The 16,779-nt window shown below is 37.8% G+C and overlaps 2 protein-coding genes across 2 annotated transcripts in view; one reads left to right on the top strand and one right to left on the bottom strand.

The window, feature by feature from the left end:
- Nucleotides 1-14,016, bottom strand: part of plekhf2 (pleckstrin homology domain containing, family F (with FYVE domain) member 2) — a 39,000-nt gene extending 24,984 nt beyond the window's left edge. Inside the window, exon 1 of the mRNA XM_057340776.1 lies at nucleotides 13,814-14,016. The gene's annotated coding sequence lies outside the window, so the exon portion shown is untranslated. The remainder of the gene's footprint in view (nucleotides 1-13,813) is intronic.
- A 1,486-nt stretch (nucleotides 14,017-15,502) lies between these two features.
- LOC130557732 (trace amine-associated receptor 9) lies at nucleotides 15,503-16,558 on the top strand. Its single transcript, XM_057339741.1, has one exon. It carries the CDS (start codon nucleotides 15,503-15,505, stop codon nucleotides 16,556-16,558), a length of 1,056 nt encoding a protein of 351 aa, XP_057195724.1.
- The last annotated feature ends 221 nt before the right edge of the window (nucleotides 16,559-16,779 follow it).

Here is a 16,779-nt window from a genome sequence, read left to right as displayed (position 1 = left end):
ATCGCGATGAGGTCAAACAATCGCGATGAGATGATTATTTAATAATCGTGACAGCCCTACTAGTCAGTAACAATGACAGGTGAAAACACGCAAGTCCTTTCACGAGCATATCACGCTCTAATGAAGGGAAACGGGGAGTTACAAATTGCCCTCATTGTATTCCGTCAAAATGACGGATGAACGGCCTTCAGAATTTGCCGTCACTGGTAAAAAAATATTAGGATTAGGGATGCTCATATTGACCGGTTAACCGTTAACCGACCGTTAAAATTTTGACCGGTTAATACTATCAGTTAAATGATTAAAAAGGTATGTTTATTTTAAGTTTATTAATATTTTTTTAATCATCAAAATAATTTCATAATACGATTTTAAATGACTATTAAATCGTACATGTTTTTAGTTTTCTGTATGGTGAAAGAAAAACATGCTAAGCATTAACTCACGGAGCGTGTAGACGTGTGCGACTAGGCGTAAATGCCCTCTGAAACGTTTTCGAGACAAGATTAAAATCCGATCACGCAAATCACTTGACGAAACAGGACACGTGTAATTCATCTGATTGTTGAGGCCACATTTGTCAGGGCTTTACTCCTTCGAAACTTAGTGCCACTGGCAGCCTTGCTCAAGCTCAAGTTCTTTGTTTTAAATGTGGACATTAGACAATCGTGCTCACAATGCGCTGTGACATTCTCTGTCTTCCTGGCATGTCTACGGCTCAGCAAAGCTAATAGCGGAGCTACTGCAAGGGAATTTCGGTGCTAGCCATCTATTTATCCTTTACATAAATGTATCTCATGGATGCTTAGCATCGGCTGCCTGTGCGCTTTGGAAAGGAGAAGAAAACGGCACGACCAGTGGTTTCCCTGCCTTCTTTTAGACGTGACGTAAAAATACGAATGTGAAATATGAATAAGTAAAAAATAATGTTTGTATTTTGGGTGGTATAGCAGATCGGATTTATATATGTTTAGCCAAGACTGGCTGGTGGAAAGCAAATGTGACATGCTTCCCGAGGCGTTATCTCTACATTACCGGGACATCAGTGCCATCTGAAAGGGTGTTTTCTGCATCGGGTCTAATTGTCAACAAGCTCCAGACTGTCACCACAACACGTAAACATGTTACTTTATTAAATAAAACTCCAAGCTTTGGATTGAGGTAGGCCTGCTATTTTTATTTGATGAAAAAACTTTCTGACGTGAATAAACTTTGCCGGTTCTTCTGTGTTTTCGTTTTGTCATAATTTGTTATTTAATTCAGTTTTTTTCTTGCGTGTTTATTTTATGCTTTGGATTTATATATTATTTTAGTTTTTCTCCATTGTCCAAAATGCCACAGGTTCGTGAAAATGTGATAATATGTGAATGCAGGTGCTGTTGTTGATGTATTCGTTATGCTGCTGTTTGCATTTTAAAATAAATCTGTGAAAATTTTTTTGTATATTTTACGTGTCACAGACCCTCGTCAACTGTAGCAGTGTCTCATTTCGAAGTCTGCATCCTCCGGATGTCGCATGCGAAGGCGTATGTGGCGGACAAACGCGACCTCCGGAGGACGCAGCCTTCGAAATGAGACGCAGCATGTATTTTTTTAATTCCAATTTATTATTAGAATCTTATCGGTTAATGTTCGGATAACGAGTGTCGGTTCTCGGTTAGGGAAATTAACCGAAATGAGCATCCCTAATTAGGATACATGAACACTTGTCACACGCTTTACACACTACAAAACAAGCCAAGAAGCTTTTATGAATTATTGTATTGCTGTTTTATTGCTTTTTTGATTCTCTAAGGAACATAAAAAGCAGTTATTCAAACGGGAAATATGTAGAAAACAAACAAAGAACATCCAACATCAGTAAAACACTCAATGGCTTCAGGTAATACAGAGTCTGACTAATGAATCTCTTTCTTACATCGTATCTGTACGCGGTTAATGATGAACTTTTTGAGCGTGACGCACTTCAGCGCAGCTCTTCTTCACCGGTGAATCATTAAAACGCCTCTGATTGGTCAGAATATTCATACCATTAACTTGATTGGCTGTAATGCTCAAAGCTGTAGCAGAGCAAAGAAGCAGTCATCCACATTTGTTCATTTTCACCTAAATCTTATTTAGATTGCGACTGTCATAGCTAGTTTTTTATTATGCATGGACTATTTTTCCTCTTTTGTCTTGAACTTGGAGAACAGATTTGTTCACCTTGTTGTCATTTTTTCCAAAGCCTCTATTAATTTCCGACCCTGATGTAAACAATGTATGTTATGTTGGGAACCGATTTACTATCTGTTAATGGAGCCTAACATAAACTTACACAATGAAAAGTTGTTTAGGAATCCTAAAGCCAAGGTTAAAGAGGGAAACTTATTTCTTCCTTCTAAAGTTTGTATGAAGAACACGTGCTTAGAATGTTAAAAGAAATAGAGGATCTCTCCCAACACTGTTTATATTTATCTAAGGTTAGAAAACGCTGGGAAAACTTTACATTTACGCAACATTTAAAAGTGTAATGTTAGAAAGTAGGTAGATAACACTATAATGGTATGGTTCAACAAAAAAACGTACCTGGCTGGGTCGGACTTGAAATGGCTAGCAAGCAAATGGGTACTTTTGAATATTCGATTTGTTTAGCAAAGTGCAGCGGTCTATTTGCTTCTTTTCTCTCTTTCGTCAGTCTTTAAAAATAAATCTCAGATTTCGCGCTGTACAATCCATCGCACAACTTTTTTCCGTTCTCAACTAGACTCGCTTGAATTTCTTGTGCAGTGACGTCACGTGCAAGCATGGGCCCCGAACGTCAAAATAAAAGCGTTGTTCAACGAAAGGTGAAATCAGATGTCAATCAACATAAGTAGAGAATCAAATTTTGGGGTGACACCCAGGTGGCCAATTGGATGTCAGGGGTGTTCAGTGCCACCTTGGACCCCCCTCCTGGCTCAGCCACTGATTGTTACTTTTCTTAATAAACTTTTTGTCTAATGCACTGCAGTGGCCAAGTGACTTGTGTCATGACTTGCGAAGCCTACAAACAACATTATTTTATATAACTCATTACTCCATTACTTATTTTGAAAACCAAAGCACACCCACACACCAGCTCTGAGAGCTCGAAGCGTTCTTATATTTTTCGCCATGCTCGCTTACACTTACATTTTGGCGTATGTGTATGTCATGATTTTAAAAAATATATCGATAGTAGAGGTATCACTATCTAGTTACATGTATCGATATTTTTGCACAGCCCTAACGTCAAGCTCCTTTTTCACAGCTAACCAATGACAGAGACCTGTCGTTTCCATAACAACAAGCAAGGAACGTGATTGGTCGAGAAGGCTCAAGCTTGAAATAATAAAATGGTGGCCGAAACGCCCGTTGGAGGATAGTTTTGTATAAATGTATGTTTAAGTTTCACTTTAAACAACTTCTGCTTGCATTTCTATCGCGAAATTAGTATTTTAGTTTTTAAATATGCGATTAGTTATTGCAATGATGCTCTGTTTATAATTCAAATAGACTATGTTTCTCTGGGCTGCCTTCGTGCGCGAAGTCATGGCGTTCGGCTGCTATTTGTAACCAAACGCTGCGAGTGTTTTTTTTACTATAAAAGCGCTTTTGTCAACTTTTTCTTGTAAAAAAAAAGTGCTAACACTAACACGATGTGATGACGTCACAAATATGCTAATTAGTTCGTGATGTCACCAGAGCCACATGCCTTTCAAAATCCTACGGGAAACACTGCATTATAATTTTACATTTTGTCCGCACTGGCGGCGCGGTGCCTGTCGCGTCTGGTGTAGACATGATATGAGAGGGTGCGTGGACAGAGAAAAACTGTTCTGATTGGCTGCGTTTTGTTATTAATTGGCATTATTGATGTTTGCTTCTCATTTTGAGCTTTTTTAATGCTACACCTGTATTGGAAATCTTGCGAGCACTCACACTAGTCAATCGAACCAGGCTTTAGGGGTCAAACGCGCCCGTTCGATTGGGATTCGCATTTGTTGGCCGCATACACCTTCGCATGCGATATCTGGAGGACGCAGACTTCGAAATGAGACACAGCTACAATTGACGAGGGTCTGTGACATGTTAAAAATACAAAAACATTTTTCACAGATGTATTTTAACATGCAAACAGCAGCATAACGAAAAGATCAACAACAGCACCTGCATTCACATATGATCACATTTTCATGAACCTACAGCATTTTGGACAATGGAGAAAAACGAAAATAATATAAATCCAAATCATAAAATAACCAGGCAAGAAAATTGCTTAAATAATTAACAAATTATGACAAAACGAAAACACAGAAGAACCGTTATGTCTAAAAGACAGTGTCATTTTCTCCTCCTTTCCTAAGTGCACAGGAGGCTGCTGATGCTAAGCATCATGAGATAAGTTTATGTGAATAAATTGATTACTAGCACCGAAATTCCCTTGCAGTAGCTCTCCTATTAGCTTTGCTGAGCTTCATTTTGCTGCGGTGTAGACACGCCGGGAAGACAGAGAATGTAAACAATGAACTTGAGCTTGAGCAAGGCTGCCAGTGCACTCTGTTAGGAGGAGTAAAGCCCTGACAAATGTGGCCTCAACAATCAGATGAATTACACTTGTCCAGTTTCGCCAAGTGGTTTGTGTGATCGGATTTTAATCTGTCTCGAAAACGTTTCGGAGGACATTTACACCTGGTCGCACGCGTCTGCACGCTCTGTGAGTTAACACATGTACAGCATATTTTTCTTTCACCATACAGAAAACTAAAAACATGTATGATTTAATAGTTATTTAAAAACGCATTATTAAAATATTATTATTAAAAAATATTATTAATATTATTTAACTTAAAAAAATAAACATACCTTTTAAATAGTTTAACTGATAGTATTAATCGGTCAAAATTTTTACTATCGGTTAAAGCCCCAGTTTGTAAAATCCGCCGCTAGAAGGCGCACATTCAAAACAACAACAATGGTGTAGCTTGAAAATGACGCTGTGAAGGAGCATGGAATGATGGGATCTGTTGTCTTCAACTCCACCGCTGATGGCAATCAGTCAGACGGAAACGAGAAATCACGTTAATCATGTTTCTATGTCAGTAAAGGTGGTAACAAAGGGTAACGCGGATATGACGCCATTGACAGGCAACTGCCAGGCCCCATGTCACTGTTTAAAATAACGATTTTCTAACAATTTACGAGTAGTTGGAAACATTTGAGATATTGTAAGTACTCAACTGAAAAAAATATATAACACTGGCCTAGTGGTTTTTGGATATTTTACTGCAAAATTGTTACAAACTGTACCTTTAACAGTCAATATGAGCATCCCTATTTCGAAGTAAAGCTTTGGAGGGCACAAAATTAAACATGCACAAATATACTCATCTAACCCTACTTCCTGTCACATCAGCACACCTAAATAACCCACTGGTAATGAGATAAGATCATGGTTTTGATGCTTTCCTCACAAATGCAAGGAAATATAGCTCGAATAGAAATACATATATATGCACTTTACATCCTACATTGTATAGGTCAGCAGGTTATTCCACCAGCATTAATAAACAACTTAGCACATCCTGTAAACAAATGTATTGATATTGAATTTAGGATCCATTCCAATAACTGGCAAATTACTCTGCAAATAAAACCTGTTGCTTTATACAAAATACAATACGCTATACTCTGTGTTCTAACTTGAACAACCCCATGTGGTAGTAAGCTGCACATTATTTCTGACCACCACAAGTTCAGACGACTTGAGGCTAAAAATTATCTTCCTGTTGTCTTCAGCTTAAACATTATTTACTGGAGTGTTTTGGAACCTAGCCCAGCATGCACTGGCATTTAAATAAAATACATTGGGAATTAGGCCAATAACTAATTCCAGGTACTTGGTTAAGTCGATGTGCTAAACCAATCCACTACAAATCAACGCTACATGGATTAAATGAGAGTCAAGTGTTTACAGCGCTAAGAACTCACTCTGGAATCAAACCAAGCAGTCAAAAGCAAACAGGGTATGTACAGAAATCATGGAGCTAAATGTAATACTTTTGAAGACCTTTTTTAAAACTCTTTCTATACATTTTAAGACCTCTTCACCACTTCAAGTTTTAATCGTACATTGGCGACACTTTAACTTACATTTACTATATACTGATTGTAAGATAGCACAACTAAACAGCCTTAGTTTGTGATAACTCCTTATTAAGGCAACACTATTCAGATGGGTGGGAATGAAGCCCCAGAGAATTAACTGACTAACCCAATGCAAGGTTTATTAGAAAGAGAATCGAGGCTATGCCAATCGCCTTCCGACACACGGAGCTGTACGCCACAGTTATTCCCAGAGACGGCCATCAGCCATGGTTCCAACTCTTTATCCTCCAACCATTTGCATGAAAACTTGCATTTCCCCAAGTTTTGTTTAACAACCGGGTGTAAATGGACCTCCCACTATTCGCCTACGCAATGATTACATTCAGGCAAACTTTAGCGTATGACCTCTTTGGACAAATATGAAAAAATGATACAAAATTGTATACATTGGAAAATGGCATTTAATACTTTTTAATAATTTTGAAGGGCCTTAATTTTCTCTAAATTTATTTATCAACTTTTAATACTTTTTAAGACCCTGCGGACACCCTGGCAAATGTGCCCAGTAGGAGTGTGACGAGTGTGATCTCATAAGAAGAGACTGGGTTCACGAGAACGAGACAAGATTTTTAGACTTATATGTCTATGTCTATATGTCTATCATCCTCAATGATGAAATATATTAGAGATGTAACGGTGTGAACATTTTAGATCACGGTTATAGTGAACGACACCATCACGGTTATCAACATTATCACGGTTTTATTTACGTGTTACGGGGGCATCAAAACAGTACTGATGTAAACCAACCAAATATAATATTGAGTTTACCTGTAAATGTACTTTTGTTTGATTTACATTAAATAAATGACATTAATATTAGTCATGGCACGTTGGGGGAATGAGGTAAAAGTTTCCTAGTTCCGATTAAACAACCTGAACGGAGTTTCAAACTCATCATATCACATAATTGAATGAAAAATTAATAGAAATGATGGGTCTGTATAAAGAAATACGAAGTAAACACGTGTCAGTATATCTAAGCCTAAATTTCCACAAATGTGCACATTTTTGGATTAATGTCCTATTAGTGAAGCACTGTCATCACAAACTCACAGGAGCAGACATGTAAATAGGTGTGTCTCACGTTATTTTGTTCCGAATGTCAATATTCCTGACTCCTGATTTACTCTCCTGACATAAATGAACAAAACCCTTGTTTCATGTTTCATCATCTATGTTATACTCTTGATAACTTTGTTTGATGCTGGACAGGGTTTTTCAAGCCATAACACTGGTACGGTTTAATGGTAATTAAAATATGACGTGGTAATACTAACCATTGGACGTTATTATCACGGTAAACCATTAAACCGGTAATCGTTACATTCCTAAAATATATAAGGGAAAATAGTCTTTTATTCACCTTAACATAAAATGCAAAAAATGTAGGCATTATAAAGTCAACTTGAACTTTATGAATCATAAAATTTATATTTTAATGAGTTATATTATGCAGTAATAAACAATATGTTAACACTGCAAAATGTTTTGTCACAAACTTAAATGACAGGCAGTAATTGCCCAAAATGTATGCTTTGTTTTCTTAAAGGGAACCCGGTGTATAGAGAGATGTATGGCTTAATGCGTTGTAATAGCCTTACACTACTAGCATTTGTCGTTAGAAACACATCAAATATTTTCAGCTCTTAAAAAGACCCTAAATGTAATACTCATTTTAACCTAAAGTGGCCGCCATGTTCTTTTTCGATGACGTAAACTGGTTGCACGCACAGCTAGGCAGCCAAACTAAACACCGACACACTAATCAGTTCTTCAGTAAATATAAGGTTCTGTAGGATAATATATATATATATATATATATATTATATATACTGTATGTGTGTAACCATGTTCACAGCAAGAAGAAGGAGGAGGAACCGGCGAACGTTGAACAACAAAACATTAATAAAATAAACAAACAACAAAACGAAAGTAAAATGCCGGCAGCTCCCTCACGGTCGACTGCCGGTCACACATAATAAAACTATGCTGTCAATCGATTAAAAAAATTAATCGGATTAATCACACATTTTCTGTGATTAATCACGATTAATCACACATAACAATATATTTTAAAATATACTTTTACATTTTAATAATTTCACATTTAATCTTCAAATTGATGTAGAAACAACATATTTCTTTAACAGCGTCATTTTATGAATGAAAGAAAACATTTTGATATTAGTACTGTAACTGTGTCTCTATTAAATTGATTATTTTAACATTAATTATAGCCATTCAACAATATAATTGAGAGCTATCATGAAAATACAGAAATTGAAGGAAGTTCTCAAACACTTTACAGTCTTTAATGCTAAATTATAAATTAAATGCAGAAGAATTCTCATTAAAGCTACAAAATCACATTGATTTCTTCTTTTATTTTGTTCTTTGATTAACATTAGTGACAGGAGTCACAGCAGCACGTTTAAGAACGTGGCCCCTTTAAGAGCTGTCTCAGTACGCAGATCTGACCGTCACCGCACTCCCATTTTCACAACTCTTTGCATTCATTTAAGATTTTATTTTACACTTTGAAGTCTTGCTTAAGAAAAGCTAGACAAAACGGGCTTTCTGACATAATCTTGTATGGTTTTATCCATTCAAGCACGAAAGAGAACTTAACACGGATGCGCTGTCTGACAGAGATTCACCGACGCAGCCTTCAGCCCTGACTGTTTACACCAGACTGGACCTCGCGTTGCGTTTTGCCGCGTCCCACAGTTTAGAAGCTGTCTATCTTCATTGAACGCGTCAAAGCAACTGTTTAAAATCGCGCTTAAGTGGTTTAAAAGCCTGTACACGAATAAGAGCGTGATTACATAATGTAACGCTAGACAAAGAATGTCAAAACAAACGGATGCTGCGTTAATTGCGTTAAATATTTTTCACGCGTTAATTTGAAAAAATTAATCGCATGCGTTAACGCGTTCTTGACAGCCCTAAAAAAACATAACGTCTTGTATCTACATTGCTGTATGATATTAATGCATAAATAATCAGCATGTTAAGATAAATAAACCATATGTGATTCGTGATTTGTGATTCAATATATGTGATTCAGTATTTTACTGATTTAATACATATGTGACCCTGGACAACAAAACCAGTCTTATGGGTCAATTTTTCGAAATTGAGATTTTTACATAATCTGAAAGCTGAATAAATAAACTTTCTATAGATATATGAGTTGTTAGAATAGGACAATATCTGCTGAGATACAACCGTTTAAAACTCTGGAATCTGAGAGCGCAAAAAATCAAAATATTGAGAAAATTGCCTTTGAAGTTGTTAATCAGGGGCACTGTGGCAGACCATCCACTCACAAAAATAAAGTTTTTATATATTTAAGGTAGGAAATTTACAAAATATCTTCATGGAACATGATCTTTACTTAATATCCTAATGATTTTTGGCATAAAAGAAAAATCGATAATTTTGACCCACACAATGTATTTTTGTCTTTTACTAAAAATGTTCCCGTGCTACTTAAGACTGGTTTTGTGATCCAGGGTCACAAATATGCATATTAATAACCAAAATCGATTTCGAATTTATCATATACACAATGTTTTAGCTATTATACAATGCATTTTATCCAGATTTTGACTTTTTGATGTTGATTTATCAACATCAGTAGCCTAACGTTATTGTCTTCTCTCCCTCGGTCATTAGCTGACGGGGGCTAATATTCACGTATGCTCTAATACAGAATAAATAACCAAACCGCAAGCATTATTATTGTGTTTATCAGTATATTCTCATAATGTATAAAGTACACGATTATGGTGGATGCTGATGTCTTAAATAGTCTTAAATGTTTCAAAGGCGGTAGTTTAAAGCTATGATTTAATGCAGGCTCACCTTGAACAGATGTCTAATACTGAACGCGTCTTCTTTTATGGCAGGCAGGCTGGCTTGTGTCAAGAGGACATACCGCCACCTACTGTCCCCTGTGTGTTTGTATATCTGATCTTATGTTTTACGTGTCATATTTTACTGTTATATATGGAAAACGTGTGTGCTTCACTGTTGCGAAAGAGAACAGGTTTAGGTCGCAACCATTTGACATCACGGATTCTGACGCAAAAAAATGGCGGCCTCCAAGTAAAAATATTTTTTCAAAGTTTATGAATACTGTGACATTTACACTGTTTTTTTATTTCACAATTATAAAGTTAGCAGAGGTGGCGATCATGTCATACTGTCAATCCTCTTTCCTCTACTGACTGAACCCTCACAGCCTTCAGAGAAACAGTTAAAACTACTGCTGACATTGCACATATGTAAGGGACAGATGACCCATTTTTGACGAGGTTTGCCTGTAAATGTATTTAAAATAAAGTAATGTGAACTTGAAATTGCTATACTGTACTTGTGGTATAGTCCGCTCAGCTGGCAGAGCGAACCACCGTAAACACTAGTGCTTATGCGCGAGGCGCTGCAGACGCGTGTGTGAACGTTGAAACCTGTCCGTCTAGCCTGTGTTTACATAGAAAAACGGTGGGAAAGTAGCAACGCAGGATGGAACATCCCTTTGTCTATGAATGGCCAGGCCGGTCACTGTAGCTCACATCATGCACATACTTTGTGCAGTGTTATGTACAGTAAAGAAAACAGGTCGCACCACAACAAAATGTGCACTCACACAAATTCTCCCAAATATATTTTGAGGTCGCACAGGTTAAATTTAGGAAGCATATCGTCGCTGTCTGTTTAATTTCAGGAAATTAAAAAAAACTGCATATTTTTTGAGTTATTAAACATTGTATCGTAAAAGTTGGTATTATACCTTATATTGCTATCATACAGTATACTGTTGTGTACCAACATTAACACAACATTTCCCCAAAACTATGTTTAATCGGAGATACAAGGTTTATGACTTGGGAGCAGGGAGATACGAGATTACGCTGTCATTGATAAGAATGGTACGGACACACATGTTGCTGCTGCCAGCAGTGTTCATCAAAGTCTACAGTCGCGTTGAGCCTTTTGACAAGAGACGAGGCTTTAAGAGCTAATGAAAGCTAATGGTTGTGGTTACATACATCTTCCTAAACTCTATTTTAAACGTTAGAGCTATGAGTGATGCAATACCAAAATAAAACGTTAAACAGGCTGTCTAATATAGGCGGAAATTAATCTGCACGCAAATAAAGACGGCGGTCGCGTTGAGCCTCTTGACAAGAGAAAAGGCTTCAATAGTTAACCAAAGCTAACGACTGTGGTTACATACATCTTCATAAACTCTATTTTAAAGGATTAAGAACTATAAGTGATGTAATACAAAAAATGATGAGCTGACTAGGCTGTCTAATAGGCGGAAATTAGCAGAATCTGCTCGCAAACTTACCTTCGTGTCTCACGTGCTTCCTTCTGCACCGAAGCATTACAGCTATCGATTTTTAACAAAACAGGCCTACTCAGATGTATCTAACCTAACTATTTTCACTCGTTATTGTCTAAAAAACTTTCAAACAGGAGACGTAATGCCGAGAGGCTCCCGCGGAGTGAAGAAGAGGTGGAGTAACGAGACTTCTCAGACAGTTGAAGTGTCCAATAGAGTTAACAGATTTGCTCTCAAGCTATTTTCAACACTTTAGATTGGTTAATAATTTGTAAAAATAACAGACCCACATGGGGACCGACCAATAGCATCGATCTGTGAAAAAATATGAAATTGACCAAATTTGGACATAGGAGGTTTCCGCCCGACAGCGACGATATGTAACTAAAATGGTCGCACTTTTAAGCCCGGCACTCCATCATGCCAACTGCGTAAGGATATTCATTGCGTTGTGTTGTGTTCATCGGATATTATCTCGTGCCCCGAGATCTCGTCACACTCCTAGTGCCCAGATCTAAGTGCCCCACTGAGCTACCATGCACAAAGGGTCCCATTTGTGCAAATAAAAATGTGACTGTCCTGTCTTGCCGAGACTTGGCTGCAGATTGACCAAATGTCAGTTTTTATTATTTCAGAGTCAGACATGACTCCATCAGCACAATTTCAATAAGGCGATACTTTGTCAACTGTGACAGTCATAAGCACTGGTTGCTTCTTTGGATGGATGTACAAAATCATGATTATGCTCTGTAAGATACGTTTAGAATGGTTGACTCATCATCTTCAGTGAAGGAAGAACAAAAACCCTCACCTATTATTCTTTAAATTGCTAAAGATAAAAATTTCCAGCCGAAAGCAATAATACATTTTTAGTTTATTTTATTGACAGAAGGAAAAGAGATTGTATTCTCTGTGAGCTTTACAACTAGGATGGGTTGTCACAACTAATATCACGGTTGGACAAGCAGCAGCAATAAACGATAAGAAACAAGGTAGAGAGGAAGGAATGTACCAAAAGAACATCTGTTTCTCTCATTCTGAAAATATATGAGTATTTTGCAAGGGCTCTCTTACACTGAAGCAGTCCAAAACAATGAATACAGGAACCAGGTTGAAATCCATTGGAAAAGTTGTTTCATTAATTCAAACTCGAATGCATCCATGAATGTATCAATGTTTACAAATACAGATTCAAAAAGAAAGAAAAAACTGCTTGCATAAGCTTTTAAAAGTGCAGGTGTGATTTAAACAACTCTAACATCTCAGCTCTATGCTGCATACAGAAGTGAAAACTAACAAATCCTCTCGGGACTTAATTTGACAAAACTGTGGGGTTATATAAGAAAATTAGAGTCAACATGCACATCTATAATAATGTAACGTTACCAAAACATAGGCTAGTAGAGGAAGCAGAAGTAACATTAGGCTACTTTTACCACCACCTACATTACTGCAAAGTACAGGACAGTATTGGACTGCATCCTTAAGACTCTTGGTTTATAGTTCTTAATTTCCTGTAAATACCATTTCTGTACTTCATGTAGAAATAAGCTATAATAAAATATATAAAAATTAATAAAACGATGACAAAAGAAAAAGCTGTTCCTCAAATTTCCTATTACAGTTTGACTGGCATCGTGCTGTTAAAAAACAGGACTGGTTGGTTTTCAAATGTCAAGTTTCGGTAATCCGCTTTATGTCTTCACGGACCACTAGCTGTCACACAGATGTGCAAACCGAAAAGTGACAACACTTGAAACACAAACCCACGGAACGTTTTCTAAGATTAAAATAATAAAAACACACCATCCTCGCTAACTTTGTAAACTTTTGTGACTGTATGGTGTTATCGCTCAACAACTAACGTTAACTTAAACTAGCGGACTTGATATTTTCGACGACTGAAAGGAGTATCGACGGATTAGATATGATTTAATTGAAACGTTTGAGAAACAAGCCTAGGCAGCTCACCCCACATGCTGTCAAGATAGTTTTACGATAGTCATGACAAAGTTTCCCCTTACGCTAGCATGCTAAATGCTAACGAGATCATTTGACGACACGGGCGGTCCTCTTACTTTAAATGACAAATGCATTTTAACTTAATTTTATTCAGACATATTTTACTGATACTAATGTAGCCGATTAAATAAAAGTAAACTACATAAACAAACCAGATCCATAGTTCAGTGGCTAACGTTACGTTACCACAACTAGCTCGCTCTGACTCACACAACGGCAACTAGACTAGTAACCTTAAGTTAATAAACAGGCACTTAGCGCGCTTACCTCAACGCAACCGACCAACAGTCGTCAAAGCGAAGCAACAACCACCGGTAACTTTTTTCTTGCGCAGAATATATACGTTAAACTCCGAATTAAAAGGCGTCCGTAGAGACTCCCTCGGCTTCCTTCCCGGGCCACCAAAGTAGGAAAGAGTAGTTTCAATATGGCTGAGGGCTGGAGCAGGGAATGTAAGCGTCACCGGCGTGACTGCGGGTCGGGGCTAGTATGGGAGAATGGGCAGGACTAATCTAGATCAACATCACTGATCCATGTCTGTAACGCAGTGTATTGTTCGTTTAGTCCTTTTCGATTTTCTTTCTTGTTCTAAACATGCACTTACATGTTTGTAAGGATGAGCCCCAGACACTGAACAAGCACGCGCCTAAGTTATGTGAGTAACTCATCATAATCAAATAACTGCTAGAATGAATAGTAAAAGCAGCCCCGCCCCCAGCTGTCTGATAAACTGGTATACTATGTACAGTCTTTGTAAAGTGCACAGAGTTTTTGCATCTGTTGTTGGGTTTTGGGGATATGTTAAGGATAAATGGCTAGTATTACAAGCAGTCGTTATTAAGTGATTAATTCTCTGCCAACACTATGATACCACAAAAAAATACAAAACTGTTTGTTGTATAGCCATTGTTGGTTGATGGGCAGTAGGTGTTTTTTCCTGTAGTGTTAAGAAAACATTCATTACCACCACTGGCGATCTATTATAAGATCATTAAGTCTATTTCTTATTTCTGCAAAGGATGTCAGTTTAAAAATATTTGATTTTAGATAGAAACGGAAATAGACAAACAGATCACAGATGTATTCCTGGACATCGTTCAGTTCAACAGAAGAGCATAGTGTAACTCTCTAGTGCCCTCAGATGCTTGCCCGTAAGAACACCCAGATATATGCCGATGTCTTGGTAAAATACATTGTTTACAATACGCGTTTTTTTTTTTTGTTCTATTACTATCCATTTAATATATTTTGGTTCTCACTGTTTTAAATGTGAGTTGCCATAAGCGTTTTTTGCCAAGCCAGAGTTTGCTTATTGTAAGAGCTGAATTGGTCTAAAAATGAACTACTGGTTGATATTAATCATTTTATATCTTCCAATGGGGGCATCCATAGTAATTGTACATCAAGGAAACAGTAGCCATGGGGAAATCCTGCAGCTGTGCGCGTCAGACTGGCATCACTGTCAGCGCGCACCCCTGTTCCTCACAGGCGCAATTTAACAGCGCGCTCACCCGAATGAAAGACACTTGCACAGGACAATTTCTCCAAATGCAGTTCTATTGATATGTATTGATTCGATGAGGCTGCTTTTGAATTGTAGAAAGATTTTGCTAAAGGATTTCGCAGAATATCCGTTTTCCAGACTGGCACGCAATAAATTCCCTGCCGTGCTAGGAGACGCCGACAAGTTGGAAAATTGATTCTTTAATTAAGGTATGTCTATGAACTGTACCTCATCACGATTCAGCCACCACACTGTATCAATAACTAGTAATTGGTTTGGCAAGTAACTTTTATTTTCTGGCGTTTCCATGCGTAATTTTGTAAGCTTTCATTTATCTTGGCAGGGGTGAATTTTTACAGAGACCATGCACAGGATGCCGTGCCTTGCCTCACAGCGCAAGAGAGAAATATCATTGTGCTACTGACAGAGATTTTAAGCGCAGCTGACCAAGGATGCCAGATGAACTAGCAAACTGTAGTGTGTGTTGCTGTACCACGACAAATAAGATACTTACAGTAGTCTTCATGGTATTACTGATGCTTGCCATACTTTTTGGAAACGCTCTAACATTAGCCGTTGTCTTCGGAACCAAGCATTTCCACACTCCGCAGGGTTATTTAAAAGCATCATTGGCTGTGGCAGATCTGGCTGTGGGAATTTTTGTTGTACCCGTCTCCGTTTACGCAGAAATATCTCTCATGATCCAGAAGTCGGCACCAGAGTGGATGGTGCGCAATTCACAAAAGGCAACTTTTCATCCATGCAGTTTGATAGGGCCTGTGTTTGCGGGGTGTACTTTAGTTTCCATTACAACCATTTTCCTCTTGACCATTGAAAGGAGCATCGCCGTTTTAAAGCCACTACACAAAGAGTCCGTCATTACCAAAAAAAGAACATTCATACTAATAGTCATTTCTTGGATGGGGAGCTTTTTCCTGGCAACGTCGCCGATGGTTTTCACCAATGAAATTGCATTGGAGTACAATCCTTGCAGCAGAATGTGCAATTACGCATTGGGAAGCACCGATTTACCGTCCCAGGCTTGGAACATTCTCTTACTCTTCCCTGCCTTCGATTTCACTCTACTCGGAAGTACACTTGTCATCAATATCATATCGCTTACCACAATTCGCCAGCATTCTAAAAGAAGACAGCATCTCGCCGAAACAGAGACTCAAGGCGCAACGAAACCTACCTTCTCAGACATCAAGGCTGCCAGAACCATAGGGACTCTGACACTTGCTTTCACGGCTTCTTTCACCCCCATCGCCGTGTTTGTTGTTGGAAACGTTTTCGGAAACGAATGGTGCGATTTTTCATTTTTTGCCTTTTGGATTTTGACGACGAATAGCTGCTGTAATGTTATTATATATGGCGTTAGGGACCAGAAGTTCAGAAACCGCGCTTATCAACTAATTGTATCTGCACAGCTGAATAATACGCCTAAAACCGAGTGTGAAAACACTGAGAGAACAAACATAATCAGGGAACACGCGCGCAAACCTTGAGTTTAGCTAATGGTATGTAGCTGACAAGGCATTTATTTTCTGGTGTGCTTTGATGAGTCTGAGGTTAAGTGTATTTTGTGATACGGGATTTTAGGGTGTTTTTTGTTTTTCACAGATTTGACTGTGTTCAATATTTTTGTGTTCAGTTTTGGTTTAATGATGAATCTCAGACATATTTATTGAATTGCTCAAATATTGCTAAACTGTTTATAACTATTATC

This window comes from Triplophysa rosa, linkage group LG8 (assembly GCF_024868665.1).
Source record: "Triplophysa rosa linkage group LG8, Trosa_1v2, whole genome shotgun sequence".
NCBI lineage: Eukaryota > Metazoa > Chordata > Actinopteri > Cypriniformes > Nemacheilidae > Triplophysa > Triplophysa rosa.
The sequence above is the reverse complement of the archived record's forward strand: the minus strand, read 5'-3'. Positions and strand labels throughout refer to the sequence as shown.

Bases quoted from the DNA above. Each gene is read 5' to 3' on its own strand.
- LOC130557732 (XM_057339741.1), top strand. From the start codon at position 15,503: ATGCCAGATGAACTAGCAAACTGTAGTGTGTGTTGCTGTACCACGACA.